Consider the following 14,868-nt stretch of genomic DNA (forward strand, 5'->3'; position numbering starts at 1 on the left):
TGGCCCTTGGAGCTCGCAGGGCAGTCTGAGGACAGACACCTGGCAGAACCCACTCACCTGGGCGGCTCCGGGCTGCTGGGCGGGGCCCCGCCCGCATGCCCCGCCCCCCGCAGCGCGCCAGGGCCAGGACCACGCCCCCAAGGGTCGGCCCCGCCCCGCGTCTGGGCCCCGCCCCGGCCCCGCCCCGCCCGCCCCAGGCCCCGCCTCCCGCCGCCAGAGGAAACGGAAGTGGGGGCAGGCCCCGGCGGAAGCAGGAAGCGGCGGAGCGGGACCAGGCGCGGGTGGTGTTTGCTGTGGGGCCATGGCGGAGAAGTTCGACCACCTGGAGGAGCACCTGGAGAAGTTCGTGGAGAACATCCGGCAGCTCGGCATCATCGTCAGTGACTTCCAGCCTAGCAGCCAGGCCGGGCTCAACCAGAAGCTGTGAGTGGCGGCCGAGTCCGCCGGCGTCTGACGGGAGCCGGGGATCCTGGGAGCCGGGTGGGGGGTGGGGAGCCGGGGATCCTGGGAGCCGGGCCGGGGAGCCGGGTAGGGGGTGGGGAGCCGGGGATCCTGGGAGCCGGGCCGGGGAGCCGGGTAGGGGGTGGGGAGCCGGGGATCCTGGGAGCCGGGCGGGGAGCCGGGTAGGGGGTGGGGAGCCGGGGATCCTGGGAGCCGGGCGGGGGGCCGGGTAGGGGGTGGGGAGCCGGGGATCCTGGGAGCCGGGCCGGGGAGCCGGGTGGGGGTGGGGAGCCGGGGTCTGACCTGAGAGCCGCCCTTCTCGTGCCGCCCTCCTCTGGACTTGGGCCCGCCCCCCTCCCGCTTCGTTTTGCTGGAACTTTATCTCGAGGGCCCGTTTGGACACGTCGTCAGGGCCACACAGTCATCAAAGTCATCAAAGCCTGCCCTGGCTTGCCGTGACTCCTTCCCAGTTTTCTCCCTGGCCCTTCTGGGGAGTCCAGGCCCTGTCCCCAGAGGGGAGGCAGACTTCAGGGGGTGCTCCAAACTGCACCCAGGAAGGAGAAGGTTGTGAACCACCTGCTGCGGAGGTCTGGATGTGGTGGAATTGGAAGGGGGAGGGTGGCGAGAAACGGTGCAGACCGCTTAGGAACTTCTTTGGCAACAGTCCTGTGCTGGTGCTTGGTGCTGGGCCCTGGGGTGGACAAGACACACACACACACACACACAGAAGGAATGCTGCAGAAGGGCTCCTAGCTTTCTAGGGACTACAGACATCAAACATAAGTGCAGCCCAGCCTTACAAACCCAGGGCTGGGGGACTAGCCTGGTGATCTGTTAAGCTCCAGAGGGGAGCAGAAATTAAACCAGGTGGGGGATGGCTTTCTCCTCCGGGATCGGAGGGTGGGTTCTTCCTCGGGAGTCTGCTGTGCACAAAACCAGCTGCATGTTTTCTTTGAGAGAAGATTGATGTTTTTCATCAATTCTCAGAAGGGGTGGTTTTTATCACCCAATACTGGCAGTCTCTACTTTAGAAGAGAATTGGATATCTAAGGGTATTCTCTAGTTCCAAAGCCTTCCTGGAATTCTGTAGCCTTCTTGTGTAAGGAACTCTGGCCTGGAGCTCACCCCGGCCAGCTGGGTGGTGTTCCTGCTGTCATCTGAATTAAGTACATGTTCTATTTTTGCCTTTTCCCTCAGGAATTTTATCGTTACTGGCTTACAAGATATTGATAAGTGCAGGCAGCAGCTTCATGACATTACTGTGCCTTTAGAAGTTTTTGAGTAAGTATTCTTAATTTGAGTATAACTCTTGTTTTATTGTGTTATAATGACGCCTTCAACCACTGGTATTTAAGAGCCTGTTTGTGGCAAGCACAGCCTAGGTGCTGGGGATAAGCCAGGAAAGAAAATAGACAAAAACACCTGCTCTCAGGGAGCTTATGTTTTAATAGGATTAAACATTCAAAAGAAATAGAATGAATAGAGAGTTATTAAATGTGCAGAAAACATCATAGGCTCCCAAAGTCCTGCTTAGACAAAATGGGCAGGCATATCACTTTTTTTTTTCCTTGAGAGGCAGAAAGTCTTAGGTGGGCTTTATTATAAATTAAAAAATTCTAGGTAGAAACAGCCTGAGAAGTAATTTAGTGTGGTGTCTTCCAAACTACACTGGGAATGCTCATTTTAGGAGATGGTAAGGATTGCTCTTTTGTTGGGGGGAAAAGGTTCTTTGGCCAAGGAAATTTGGGAAGGCCATTCACTGTCTGCTGGGGGGAGAGTGGTGTGTGCCTCTCACAGTCGTGGCCCAGAGAATGCTTCCAGGAAATGGACTTTTCTGGTTTGTTTGGTTCAGGTTTTGTCACACTTGTTTCCCAGGTGAAAGAACTGCTAAGTAACACAGTGGGCTGTTTGGCTACTATACTAAGTGTATAAAATTCTGGACTTGTCCTTCCTCGGCCAGCACTGTTGTCTCATTGCCAAGCAGTCTCTCTCTCTCTCTCTCTCTCTCTCTCTCTCTCTCTCTCTCGGTGGAGTGGGCTTGGAATGGCAAGAGCAAGAGCATGCTAGTCCTTTTTGCTTTAGAATTGCAATGTAAGTCACCAGATTTCCTGGAACAGTGAAGGGGAAGGTCATCATCTTACCTCCCAGAGGGTCAGAGATTTGACTCCTAGTTACAGCACACCTTAGCATCTGCCTGCCCCCAGGACACATAGGCTGCATTCTTTCTAGTCTCGGCTCTGTCCTCATGTGCTGGTGGTGATGTTGCGTGTCCTCAACGTGTTCTGTTGGCCCACCGAGCTCTCCGGGGTCAGGTGGGAATGAAGGTCTCCTGCATATGGACAACTCTAGACCCTGGACGGTGGCTGCCTGCCTGAGGAGTGTGTGCAGGTGGAGGCTCTTAGCCTTCCTTGGGTATTCTGAGTAGTGCTGCTCTGGCCTTGAACGTATGGGATGGATGTCAAGACATGCCAGGTGCCTCTGAAGGGCAAGTGAGAGAAAGAGGGTTGAGGAAAGATTGCGGGACAGCAGGCAGTGCGGCCTGGGCCACCAGAACCACAGCTGTAGGCACAGCCAGTGGGAAGAAGGGGTTAGATTCATCGGGGAGATTAGGACTAGGCTGGCCTTGGAGCCCTGGTAAGCCGCAGATGCAAACTGTCCATGGATGTGCACAACGCAGGAGCCATTTCCAGGTCCTTAGTGGCCTTGGCAGCACACACTTTGGGACACACTGACGATAGCAGAGATAAAACTGTAGTCCTTGTCCTGTCCAGGACTTGGGGTTGATGTACTGGCAGAGTGGCACTCAGCCCTTGGGCCCTAGAAAAAGCCCAGCCCCGATGTTGCTGTTGAGACGGTTATTTGTTTAGGGCACTTGAGCCTGTTGGGTGTTTTCTTCAGAAATGGATATATTTTGTTTAGCATTAATCATAATTTTGCTGCTTTCATTCCGTCATTTCAAACACATTGCAATAAAATGGAATTTCTGGAACATGTGGTTTATTGATTTTTTTTGTTGTTATTTGTTATAATTATAGACCAATTTTTACACCATTAACAGTAACTTAACAGTATTTTTGATGTAAAGTGATGATTTTTTTTTTCTACTGGAGCATAAACTGGACTTTGGTAGTGGTGATTTCTTTTTCTTGGTGATGAATAATTGAATTTAGCCAAAGGATAGGAAAGTCTGTAAGGTACAGAAGCAGGCAGGTGGCCCACTGGTGATAAATGTGGATATTCATCTAGGCAGTATGCATGATGAAGTCTGTGGGGTAATGAAGACATTTTGGAGACAAATATCAAACATTTCTAAAACAGTTTTATAGTTTAGGAATTCTTGGAAAGAATCTCTGTGTTAAATTCATGTGACTTGGCTGTAGTTAGGCAAGTAGTATGCCAGGGTCCTGCCCTCCAACAGTGGTAGACCAGAGTGTAAACAGTCTTAGGGGAGGGGGAGGGGCTGTCCTGCTTGCAGCTAGCTCCCTGCTCCCTCCAGCAGGCCCCAGGCTCCTCTACAAGGGGTTCCCCCAGGGACCCAGGGGGTACACCTGGAGCAGAGGCTGTGTCTTGCCCGCCTCCCTGGACACATTAGGTCTCTCCCGTCAAGAGCTGCCTGACCTTACAGGTTATTGTGAGGATCAAGGCCATGAAACCTTTTGAAAAGCACAGATGCTAACGTAAAGTGGTAGGGCTACGAAGCTTGCTTGATTTATACATGGTTATGACTTGATTTTGTGAGTTACTTTATTAAAAGTAATATGAGATCACATGATCTATACTTGCATAAATGAAAGAATCCTGATTCACGTGGTGCCTGGATGCCATTTTATCTAAACAAGGCCGTGTGCAGTTATACAGACCTAACTCTTTTCCTCCAATCAGAAAACTGTGAGAATAGGTATCAACCATGAGTCTGTTAATTGAGATGTTTCATGTTTCCAGATACATAGATCAAGGACGAAACCCCCAGCTCTACACCAAAGAGTGCCTGGAGAGGGCTCTGGCCAAGAACGAGCAAGTGAAAGGCAAGATCGACACCATGAAGGTAGGGCTCTTGGAAGCAAAAGATAAATACTTACAAAGCACGTTTGGCTAACAGACCTCGTCGTCTTCTCCGTACTTGGTAAAATGTAAACTAGTTCACACAGTTACGCGGCTGAGGTTTCTTTGTGAGCAGGCGGTAAGCGAAGTGCCTCTCCGGCAGACGCAGGGCAGCGGCGTGGTCGCCTTTCTGTGAGGGGGTCCCGGGTAGCTGCTGTGGCTAGCTGTTCACGTTTGTAAGGCTTCAGTGTCTCATGTTTGCACTTCAGTGCTTTTTGCTTTCTTTGCTAGGCCATTTCCTGGAGTTACGGTTCTGGGATTTAGAGGGTTCCCTGTGTGTGTCCAGTGCTTGTCTCCTGCACCTGACTCCAGACTCTAACTCCAGACTCCTTTGGACCCTGTTCTGCGTCCTGCAGTTCTCCAGAGAGTTTGCTCTGTGTGTTTCTTTGCTTTGATGAGAGCTAGAAAACACTATGCATCTCGAACATGAAATATGTAGGGGTAGGAGTCTTGGGGTTTTTTCTTTTCTTTTCTTTCTTTTTTTTTTTAACTTGAATTGACTGAGCTGTGGTTCTAATTGGGGGGCGGGGGGTGATGGTTTTTCCTTTGGTGCCCGGTGCCATCGCTGTAGTGGTCCCACATGCAGTGGCCTGGTACTGTGCGCCCTCCCACCTTTCCGCCTGCACTGTTATCCACATGGACCCCCAGGGCTCGAGTCTGTCGCCAGGAATCCCCCAGACCCCTCACCTTGTGGGTCCTTCTCATGTGGTCTCCTCCACGTAGAACGCTAGCATGTCTCTGGACACTGACTGTCCTTTGGGCTCAGCCTGTGTCACCCCCTTGGAGAGGCCTCGTAGACCAGCCTTTCCTAAAGCATCTCCGTTGAGAGCACCTGATGAGGATGCTCCTTCTTCTTCCCTCTGTTCTGTCTCTGAGGCAGCTCCGGCTCCAGGACTTCGGGACACAAGTGTGCTCATCCTGCTGATGCCCCGGGCTCAGAGGACGCACTGGCCGAGTGAGGGGAATGAGCAGAGAGGCTGTGTCCATGACGCGTCTGTCACCTGCTGCCCTGGGGTTGCAGGGCTTCTGTCCCCTCCCAAGTAATCTGTCCTGAGGTTCAGGTGCTGTGAGGGTCGCTGGGGTGCCCACAGCTGCTTTTCTGTTTTGTCACTTGGGGACCAGTTGCTGTTGAGCTTGGCATCACCCTGGGGAGATACCACCTTAATTGATAGGGGGCCCTGATTGTACTGTTGTGTGAGTGAGTAGAAATCCCTCTGACACACAGGCTGCAGGCCCGGTGCAGGGGCTCCTGCTGGCAGTGACCACGGGGACCATCGCCTTCAGTGGGCGTCTGTGTGGTGCTCAGTGGCGGTCTGTGTCACCTGTCACCTGGGGTCTGCACAGGTCTTGTGGCACAGTTCTGTGGTCCATTGGACCACATATTTAAGCTTCTGAAAGATGCAGCTTACTGGTGGTTGTGTCTAGGCTCAGTGTCTCTGGGGGATGTCTTCTTATGTGCTGTGTCTTTGCTCACACCCGTAGTGCTGCTTTTCAGTATGACTTCTGTGAAGACTTTTTGAGGCGCTGGCAGATACTTAGCTGCTCTTGTAAGATCGGGTTCAAACAAATGTTATGCTGATAAGTAGGATCAAGAAGCTGCAGCATTTGGAGTAGACAGGTTTCCAGGTGCTCGGAAAGCTTTGATCAGGCTGTTTGCACACAGTGAGTTTGATGTGGTTTGAGTTAATAATTGCTTCATTAAATATTATTTGAAGATGCCTGTTACGTGTGTTGTCTGCAAAAATCATTTCCACCTGTGTGGCTGGCACTTAGGAGAGAGGCTTTCTCTGTCTGAAGTATTTATTTTGTGTTGGACCGAGCACTCCTTCAGATAGTTTATAACATACCTGTGACATGGTTCCAAGCTCACAAGCAGGTGCTGGCAGCCCGTCTCCCAAGTGTCGCCTCCATGGGAGCTGAGTAGGCTGCGTGGGAACCGCCGCTTGCAGGGAGGGAAGCACACTTTATGCTGAGTTTGAGGCTCTGGGGGTGGGGAGTTTTTTCACTTCGGTGATGGGTCACAAAGATCTTTTGATGTTGTATGTTTTTCTTTTTAGAAATTTAAAAGCCTGTTGATTCAAGAACTTTCTAAAGTATTTCCTGAAGACATGGCTAAGTATCGAAGCATCCGAGGGGAGGACCACGCCCCTTCCTAACTTCATCGTCCTGCTGTCCGAAGACCCTCCTGGTCTCACGTGTGAGTTGCTGTGACCTTCAGGCAGGCTGTGTCTGACAGCAGCACCGATGTCCTCCGGCCTCCCTGTCCCTGTCCTTGGCCTTGGGGGATGGCGGGGCGGGGCCTGGAGGGCTTGCAGAGCTGTGCCCTGGCTGCCCCTCTGTCCCTGACATGCATCTGTTCGGTCTTCAAGTTCTTAATTGGCCGGGGAGCGCGCGTCTTTGAGTGCGATGCATCTGATTCTCCTTGGCAGTAGTCTTGGGAATGTTAAGTATGATAGGTAAACTAAATTTTTAAAAATTCTACCTAATGGTTTTATTTTTATGTGCTGTTCTTTTTATTTTATTATGGTGTCAAAGAAAGCTTAAGAAAAAAAGAAAGAAAAATTTAAAAAAAATTGGCTTAATCTGAGAAGTATTTTAGGTTAATGTTTTGTGTTTTCAAGTATGGTGCATAAAGAATGTGTTCAATGTAACTACACGGATTTCAATTAGAAGCATATAATAAAACCTTTACGTATTTATAGGATTTATTCCATGTAATTATTTTTATAACGTTTTATAGTATACTACAGTGTATCTTGCGAACAGTTAATTATTACTTCCTCAAAGTGTGAATAATATTCATAAAATTTGTTCTGTGAGTATTCAGGCAGGAAGAGCTAAAGCCAAAGGCTGTTCCCCTGTAGTTGTTCTCGGGTCTTGTAGAGGGTGGTGCCCACGTGAACAAGGTGGTGCATGGGCGCTAGGGAAGCACCCGCCGGGGCTGCGCGTCCCACCACAGGGACTGCACACCATGGGGACAGCTGCCTGCACCTGGCCCAGCGGCCCTGGGAGCCTGTGTTCCCGGTGCCCTCGTGGTGGCGTGGGCTGTGATCCAGGCATGCGCTGGGTCCCAGGCGTAGGGGAGCTGTTGTCAGGGATAACCTGCAGACCACCGCAGACCACCAGCAGCAGGGTGACCTGGACCCAGTTATTAGAAAGTAGGTCTTGGTGCACCTGGCTGGCTCAGGTGGTTAAGCGTCTGACACTTGATTTTGGCTCAGGTCGTGATCTCGGGGTTGTGAGATCGAGCCCTGTGTTGGGCTCTGCACTGTGCATAGTAGAATCTGCTTGAGATTCTCTCTCCTTCTGTGCTTCCCTGCCTTCCTCTCTCTCTCTCTCTCTCTCTTCTCTCTCTCTCTCTCTCGTTCCCTTGTTCACTCTCTTATAAAAAAGAAATTGGGTCCTGTGGCGTCAGAGGCGTTAGGCTGGGCCCAGGAACCTGCAAGGTCAGTGTGCATCCCTGGCCTGGTCTAGATCTAACGATCTTTGCTTCCCAAGGCAGCCTCACTTGCCCAGGGTCAGGGGCCAAGCTCCTCAGGAAGTTGCTACCACATTGTTAGCAGTTTGATTCTGCAGAACTACCCTGGGAAAGTCCCACCCTGGGGGCCAGTCTTGGTGAGCGGTGCTCCGAGTCCCATAGGTCCTGGAGCCTCCAACTACCCTGACTGGCAGCCATTGCACAAGGACTGGGGGACCCGGCTTACCAAGCGCTTCCCATACCCCGGTCCCCATGGGTCACTCAGCTGACCCTCTTCATGGCGCCCTGAGCTGTGGATTTCAGAGTCGGGAGCTGGGGTGCAGGGAGGCTGAATGGCAGAGCTGTGAGTTGGGTGTTGGCTGACTGTCCATGCCGCTGCTAAGACACCGCTTCACAGTGAATTAGTAGCCAGTTGCCCTAGACCCTCAGTCCGGGTCCCAGAACGTGATGCCATGACTCCCAGGTCTTGGTGGTCTCCCAGCCTCCTGGCACGGTGTGTTTCTGCTCCTCTGCACTGCTGCCTGGTGGGTCCAGAGGCTCTGAGGCTTGCAAGATATAGCCGGCAGTAGGGTGCTGTTCTGCATAGCTGGGCCTAGGAATCATCCATGGCCTTGGGCCGTTTCATATGTGTGTCTGACCCTTAGGATGAACAGGTCGCTGTGAGTTGGGATGCTTGTCCGGGAGCCGGGGGTAGTAAGTACACAGCCCCGGGGGTGGGCAGGTCACCGTGGATGGTTCACCAGTCTCCTTGGGAGCAGCTTTCCTGTTGGGGTGTATGGGTGGACGATGTCGGAACCCTTCACTCTCTTACGTGTATGTGACACCACAGGCACCTGAGTGGATCCCCACGAGGTATAGGTATTGCAGCTTGGGATGCTGTGACATGGAGCATCAGAGGGCCTGCAGGCAGCCGTGCTGCAAACTCGATGGAGGTGTGACCTTGATCTGACTCCCATGTCTCTTGGACTTCTCCACTTGGAGGTCCAGGACCCCACGTCAGACTCAGGATGCGCCCACCCCAGCTCACTCTCCCCTCGCTTGGCCTTGGCTGCTCTCAAGGGCCTCAGGTCAGTTAAAACGATAATCCGTGGATGACTCCCGGTACAGTACCTACCATACTGTGATTGCCTTTTTTCTGTGTCTTGCTTACCCATGGACCACCGCCGCCGCCCGCCCCCCCCACGCTCCCACCGAATGCTAGTTCCTTCTTCGATTTTAAGCTCTTCTCCCCACCCATTTCCCAGACGGATCAACCCACCAACCCGGAAGCCCAGTAGTTTGTGGTGATGCGTACTTGTATCTACCACCACGAGGCTGGACCAGGGCTTTAAATCACCGTTCTGGGCAGTGGGTGCTGCCTCTCTAGTTAAGAAAACCAAACCAAACTGAAGCCCACCTTTATGCAGAAGTAGAGTGTCCATCTTTTTGGATGCTCAGGTGCATCGCAGACACGTGGCGGGTTGGGCTCCAGACCACTGCAGGGAAGCAAGTACTGCAAGAAAGCCAGTCAAGTAAGTTCCTTGCCTTCCTGGTGTATAAAAGTTATGTTTACACCATACTGCAGCTTATTAAGTGTGCAGTAGCATTCCACCTAAAAAAATGACATTCAGATCATGAAAAGATCCCTTATTGCTCAAAAATGCTGACCATCATTTGAGCTTCCAGCAACTCACACTCACCGATCCTAGATTGCTGTAACAAACAGAATAATAAATAAGTTTGAAGTACTGTGAAGATGACCAAAACGGGACGCAGAGACAAAGTGAACAAATGCTTTTGGGGAAATGGTGCGGAGAGACTTGCTGGACATGGGGTTGCCACGAACACCCCCTTTGCAAGAAGCAGGATAAAGTGAAGCACAGCAAAAGGAGGTAAGTCTGTGAAACAGACGCATCCCAAGACCTAATTTCTGTGTTAATGTCTGAGGATTTTCATCTGTTTCTCCGTGGAGACCCAAGGGGGGCTGAGGGATCTCCAGGGACAGTTCAAGGCCGTGAGGAGGGGTCCTGGGAGTGGGAAGGGCTGCCTAAGTGCACACACCTGCTCCAGAACACCTGCTGCTCCCGGGTGCTCTCTCTGGCTGCCCTGACTGACTGGTGTAAACCAGTGGAAATTCAGCTTATGGTTCCAGAGACCAGAAGGTGCCGGCAGGGCCACGCGCTCTCGAGAGGGTCCTTTCTGAGTCGTCCGGTTTCTGCTGGCTAACTCCAACTATTCCCTGAGGCTGCAAACCCCTGTCCCCAGGCTCTGTCACGTGTCTCTCCACTGTGTCTCTCACAATGATGTTTGTTGCCAGACTTAGGGACCCCTCCCTGCACCTCTACCCCTTGACCATCCAGGATGTTCTCATCTTGTGAATGTTGATTGCATCCACAGACTGTTTGGAAAGAAGATGACATTCACAGGGTCTGCATGGACACACCTTTCTGGGAGCTCCCAGTCCCCCACACTGTGTCCAGGCTTTGCTGCTGGGGGCTGCTGTATCTGTACCCCCAGATCTGTGCAAAGCCTGGCTGCTGCTGCCCACCTGACTGTCTGAGCCCCTCTTCCCAGGGGACGCTGGCCATGAGTTGGGAGTTTAAGACCGAGGGCTGGTAAAGTCTGTGAAATGTGTCCAGGTAGAGACAGAACACTTGTCCTCTTCCTTCTCCCATTAAGATCCTTTTCTACTTTGGAAAAAAAAAAGACACGGTGCTGAAAAGAAAAAAAAGGCAGGTCCTTGAGAACTGGCAGTGCCCTGGGCGGCTGGACCCCAGCTGCGGCCTTGAGGAGCGTGGGGAGGGAGGCTCGTGGAGGACCCTCTGGGCCCCCAAGGCAGTGCTGCAGAGGCTCATGTTGGAGTTTCATGAGAGCAAGGGTGGCAAGAAGTGACCAAAGCTGCGCTTCCTCATTTGCATGCTGAGCTTCCCTACCTTTGTCCGGAGCTGTGAGGACACAGTTTCTGGTGGCTTGTGACACATAAGCTCTCTCTGATCCTTTCTTCATAGGAATATGGTCTCCAAAAGCAAACATTTAAAGTGGGTTTTTTTCTTTTTTCTTGTGCTAAGTGTACTGCAAACACAAATGGGACACACATGTCCATTTAATTGTAGCACACGTTAGTAATATGGGCAGAGGACACTTCTTCGAGGGCCCTGTGTAGCACCTAGTCCTTGCTTCCTCACCACTTGGCCCGCACGCCGGCCTTCTGTGCGTGCACACGCAGATTGCATCCTGTCTCTACGGAGCTGGGAGGGAGAGCCACCTGTGCTGGGAACCATGTGGGTCCCAAGCAGACAAAACGGAACAGCTCCGTCCTGAAGCCGATTTTTAATCTGGGCACCCTGGAGCAGACAAGGCTCTATCACAGAATCAACATAGTCTCAGCCTCCAAACCACAGAGCAAGAATCTGTGGCAGGCAGAGGAGGAAGGCAGCCAGCCCTTTCCTCCCCATCTTCCCACGGGGTGGGTTTGTTTTCACCATGTGTCCTCGAGAACCGAATTTGGACTTAAAAAATGATTCCTCCAAAAGAAATGAGATCCTTATGGTTTGGGGTCCTGGAGCTGAACCGTTTGGAGGCATTCTTTGGACCCCCTGCCCCATCCCATTGGGAGCCTCCTGGTGGGGGCCTTGGTCTGCAGGTGACCCAGCCCATCCCACAGTGGGCCTCCCCATAGTGCCAGGCTTTTGAGGCAGAGGGCTTGGTGCCCAAACACACTGTGGAGGGGCTCTGGCTGCCCCCAACTTTGGGAGCCCTACTGCAAGTGGTCGCTGACTCCACGGAGGAAACGTGCCGCGGTTTCACCCCAAGCCTGCAGGGCGGTGATGGTAGCCAGTGTTGATCACTGGCTCTGCTGCCTCCTCTCATCCTCAGATCAAGTTCCTGAGGCTTCTTGTTCCCACTCGGAGGGATAGTGAACCCAGGACTGAAGGCAGTCACCCGGGAAGTCTCAGGCTGGGTTTGGCCCTGGGTGGGGGTCTGTGCCGAGAGGACCCAGGGAAGGGGACCAGAGCCCTGTAAGGGACGGGGTGGGCAGGGGGTAGACATGGCCACAGCGAGACTTGGAAATGTTCCCACGCTCACACGGAGGAGTGCAGGGCCAGGGCGGGGGGGACATTGGTGGTGGTCTGTGCAGGGCGTTTGCAGGGGCTCTGATTGCCTGGCACATCCAGAGTCCCCCAGGCCTGCAGGTGTATGGTGTGGGGGGAATGCCCTAGGACAATGGTTCAGAAGGGGCCGGAACAGGGTTGCAGGTATCAGCAGTAGTCAGCAGGCCCTGTCTGGAAGGCCGCATCTGTCCTGGCTGTGGAAGAGGCCAGGCAGACAGTGGGGACCTCAAGGAACCCCCCCCCGTGGTTGCTCCAGGCCCAGATCTGTAACTTGAGGTGGGGGCCTCTAAGTATTAGAGGGAGATAGCGTAATAATGAGATTCCTGTCAATACAACAGACTGATGTAGATGTGTGTGCCTGGCACGTGTTTCTACTCTGCAGGACGTGTTGTGAGTGCTGTGTACACACACGTATGCGTACACACACAATGCATGTGCACTGAGCTGTGACCCCCTCCTAATTCACAGGGCCTCACCACCGCTGTGACTGAGGGGGTATCTACAATGAGTGAGGTCACAGTGTGTGGTCCTAGGCGAGTAGGATCGATGGCACCGGAGGAGGAAGAGGATGCCGGAGGGCCAGGTCTCTGCACATGCACTCCCTGAGGAAAGGCCACATGGGGGCACTGCGGGGGGGGGGGCGGGGGGGCGGGGCGGGGGCTGTTTACACCTGGACCAGGGCTCTCACCCGTCTTGACCTGGCCAGCACTCTGATCGCCCACTTCTAGCCTCCAGAACGCTGAGGAGTGGACACCAGTTGTTGAAGCCGCTGGCTCTGGTGCTGTGTTAACGGTGGCCACGCTGGGACACACCTGTTTACTCTGCATGCTTGGGACGTGCTAGCTGGTCAGTCGGTCAGCCAGTAATGGTCCGTCAATAAAGAGTCACGTACTTTTATTATTTCTTTGTTAATTTTATGCAGTGAGATTGCTAGGCTCGGTTCCCAGAGCAACCATCTGATTATTTTGCCCGTTATGCCCAGCTATCAGGGTGCTTAGCACTGGCCTGAGGAGGAGGGGGAGGGAGAGGAAGAAGGGGAGGCAGGGGAGGGAGGAGGAGGAGGACGGGGGCAGGAGGGAAGGAGGGGTAAGACAGGAAGGAGGGGGGAGGGAGGAAGAGCAGGAGGGGGAGGAGGGGGGTCCACAGCACCTCCTCGAGGGCACCAGCGGGCACCAGCGCGCTAAAAGGAGCCAAGCTCAGGTCCTTGTTATGTTCTTGGCCCTTTTGCAGCCTAGACAGGTGATCCCAGAAGGACGGGGACAGACTGCTGCTGCCCGAGGTGGGGCCCAGGCTGATGGGGTCAGAAGAGCCGTCTTGTTGGTTGTTTTTAGGGGGGAGCCATGAGGATAATGAGGGTGGGTGCCAGTCTCACTATGCAGCTGAGCACACACACAGGCTGAGCAGACAGGGGATGTGCTGATGGAATATTTATTCCTGGCTTTATTTATAGTATCGTCTGGTGCAGAATCGGAAATCAGCTAAGCGGCAGCTCGGTGGGCCCGTCCCATATGTGCCCTGGGCTGCAGGCTTGTGAACACGGCCCTTTGTGCTTTCTCCCCTGTCCTGCCCTGTGTTCTGCTCTGGATTTGATCAGCTGTCCTCTGGTTCCTGCCATCAGATCCTCCAGTTCTGTGACCCTGTGACATTCTGCAGGGCCTTTGAATGCATGGTCGATGGAGGGACACGTGTGCGAAACAAGAGGGATTGTGAGAGCCCCTCTCTGGAGAGCTTTTCTGCTCCTTCATTCCAGTTCCACCTGGGCCAGGATTTCTCACGAGGATCCAGAAGCGTTTACTTTTCCCACCATCTTTGGTTTTTCAAAGGTTTTTATGGGGAGCAATAATAACATCTATGATCCTTTAAAATTCAAAGACAATTTTATGAAACTTATCTCATTTGATAAATATACATTGAAAATGATTATGCACCTCTGTGCATGTCTATTTCATTACATTCATTTTATTATAGTTTTATTAGATTACAAACATTATTATTAGCCTTTATCAAGTGTTTCATGTGGGTCGGCAGCAAAATAGGGACGGTTCAACTAACAATAAGTGAAAAAAAGATAGGAGGTTCGATTTTCTCCAGTGACAGCAATTCAAAGTTGTCTGCCCAGAACAGCTGTGGCTGCTCCCAAGCATCAACCAGGCTCCACGCGGATTGGCTTTTCTCTCTGCGGCTTGTGCCAAGCGGTTTTACCTTCACGTCACAACATGGCTGCTGTCCCTGCAGATATAACGCCTGCATTCCAGGCAGGCAGAGCGTAGAAGAGGACGGGCAAAGTGTGATGGGCAGCAAGCTTCTGTGGATGCTTTGCCATTTTGTTCTGGACGGACTGTCTCCCTCAGGGTCTTCTACCCACATCTCCCTGGCCAGGGTGGTGTCTCGTGGCCACCCCTAATTCCAGGGGAGGCGAGATGAGCTAGATCTTAGCTTTTAGAGCCCGTGGCGCAGAGGCAGGCAGAGGGGCAGGGACTGGGAGTGGAGCCGTCAGGCGCCCCACAGGGCCAGTCGGGCACATTCAGGACAGAGACTTGGATTTCCCGTCCCCCGCGCGGACATGGGTTCTTCCCCACGGAAACTTACTTGTAGGAGTAACTTGAAGTCAAACTTTGAATCTTGTGTAAGTAAATTGAGATCCCAGATGCAGGGCCGCGAGTTTGTCAAGTTAGTTTACATGGCCAGTACGTGGGTTCTTTTGATCGGGAGCTGAAGGTCTGAGGCTGCTGGCCTCACCCCACGTGGACGGCCCAC

At 52.9% G+C, this 14,868-nt stretch overlaps 1 protein-coding gene across 1 annotated transcript; it reads left to right on the top strand.

Annotated features, from left to right (window-relative positions):
- The first annotated feature begins 241 nt into the window (after positions 1–241).
- Positions 242–7,246, top strand: MED10 (mediator complex subunit 10). The gene is made up of 4 exons (XM_055307670.1): positions 242–423; positions 1,639–1,722; positions 4,384–4,486; positions 6,600–7,246. Exons 1-4 carry the CDS (start codon positions 302–304, stop codon positions 6,696–6,698), a joined length of 408 nt encoding a protein of 135 aa, XP_055163645.1. The 5' UTR covers positions 242–301; the 3' UTR covers positions 6,699–7,246.
- The last annotated feature ends 7,622 nt before the right edge of the window (positions 7,247–14,868 follow it).

The sequence above is a fragment of the Nyctereutes procyonoides genome, unplaced genomic scaffold (assembly GCF_905146905.1).
Source record: "Nyctereutes procyonoides isolate TBG_1078 unplaced genomic scaffold, NYPRO_anot_genome, whole genome shotgun sequence".
NCBI lineage: Eukaryota > Metazoa > Chordata > Mammalia > Carnivora > Canidae > Nyctereutes > Nyctereutes procyonoides.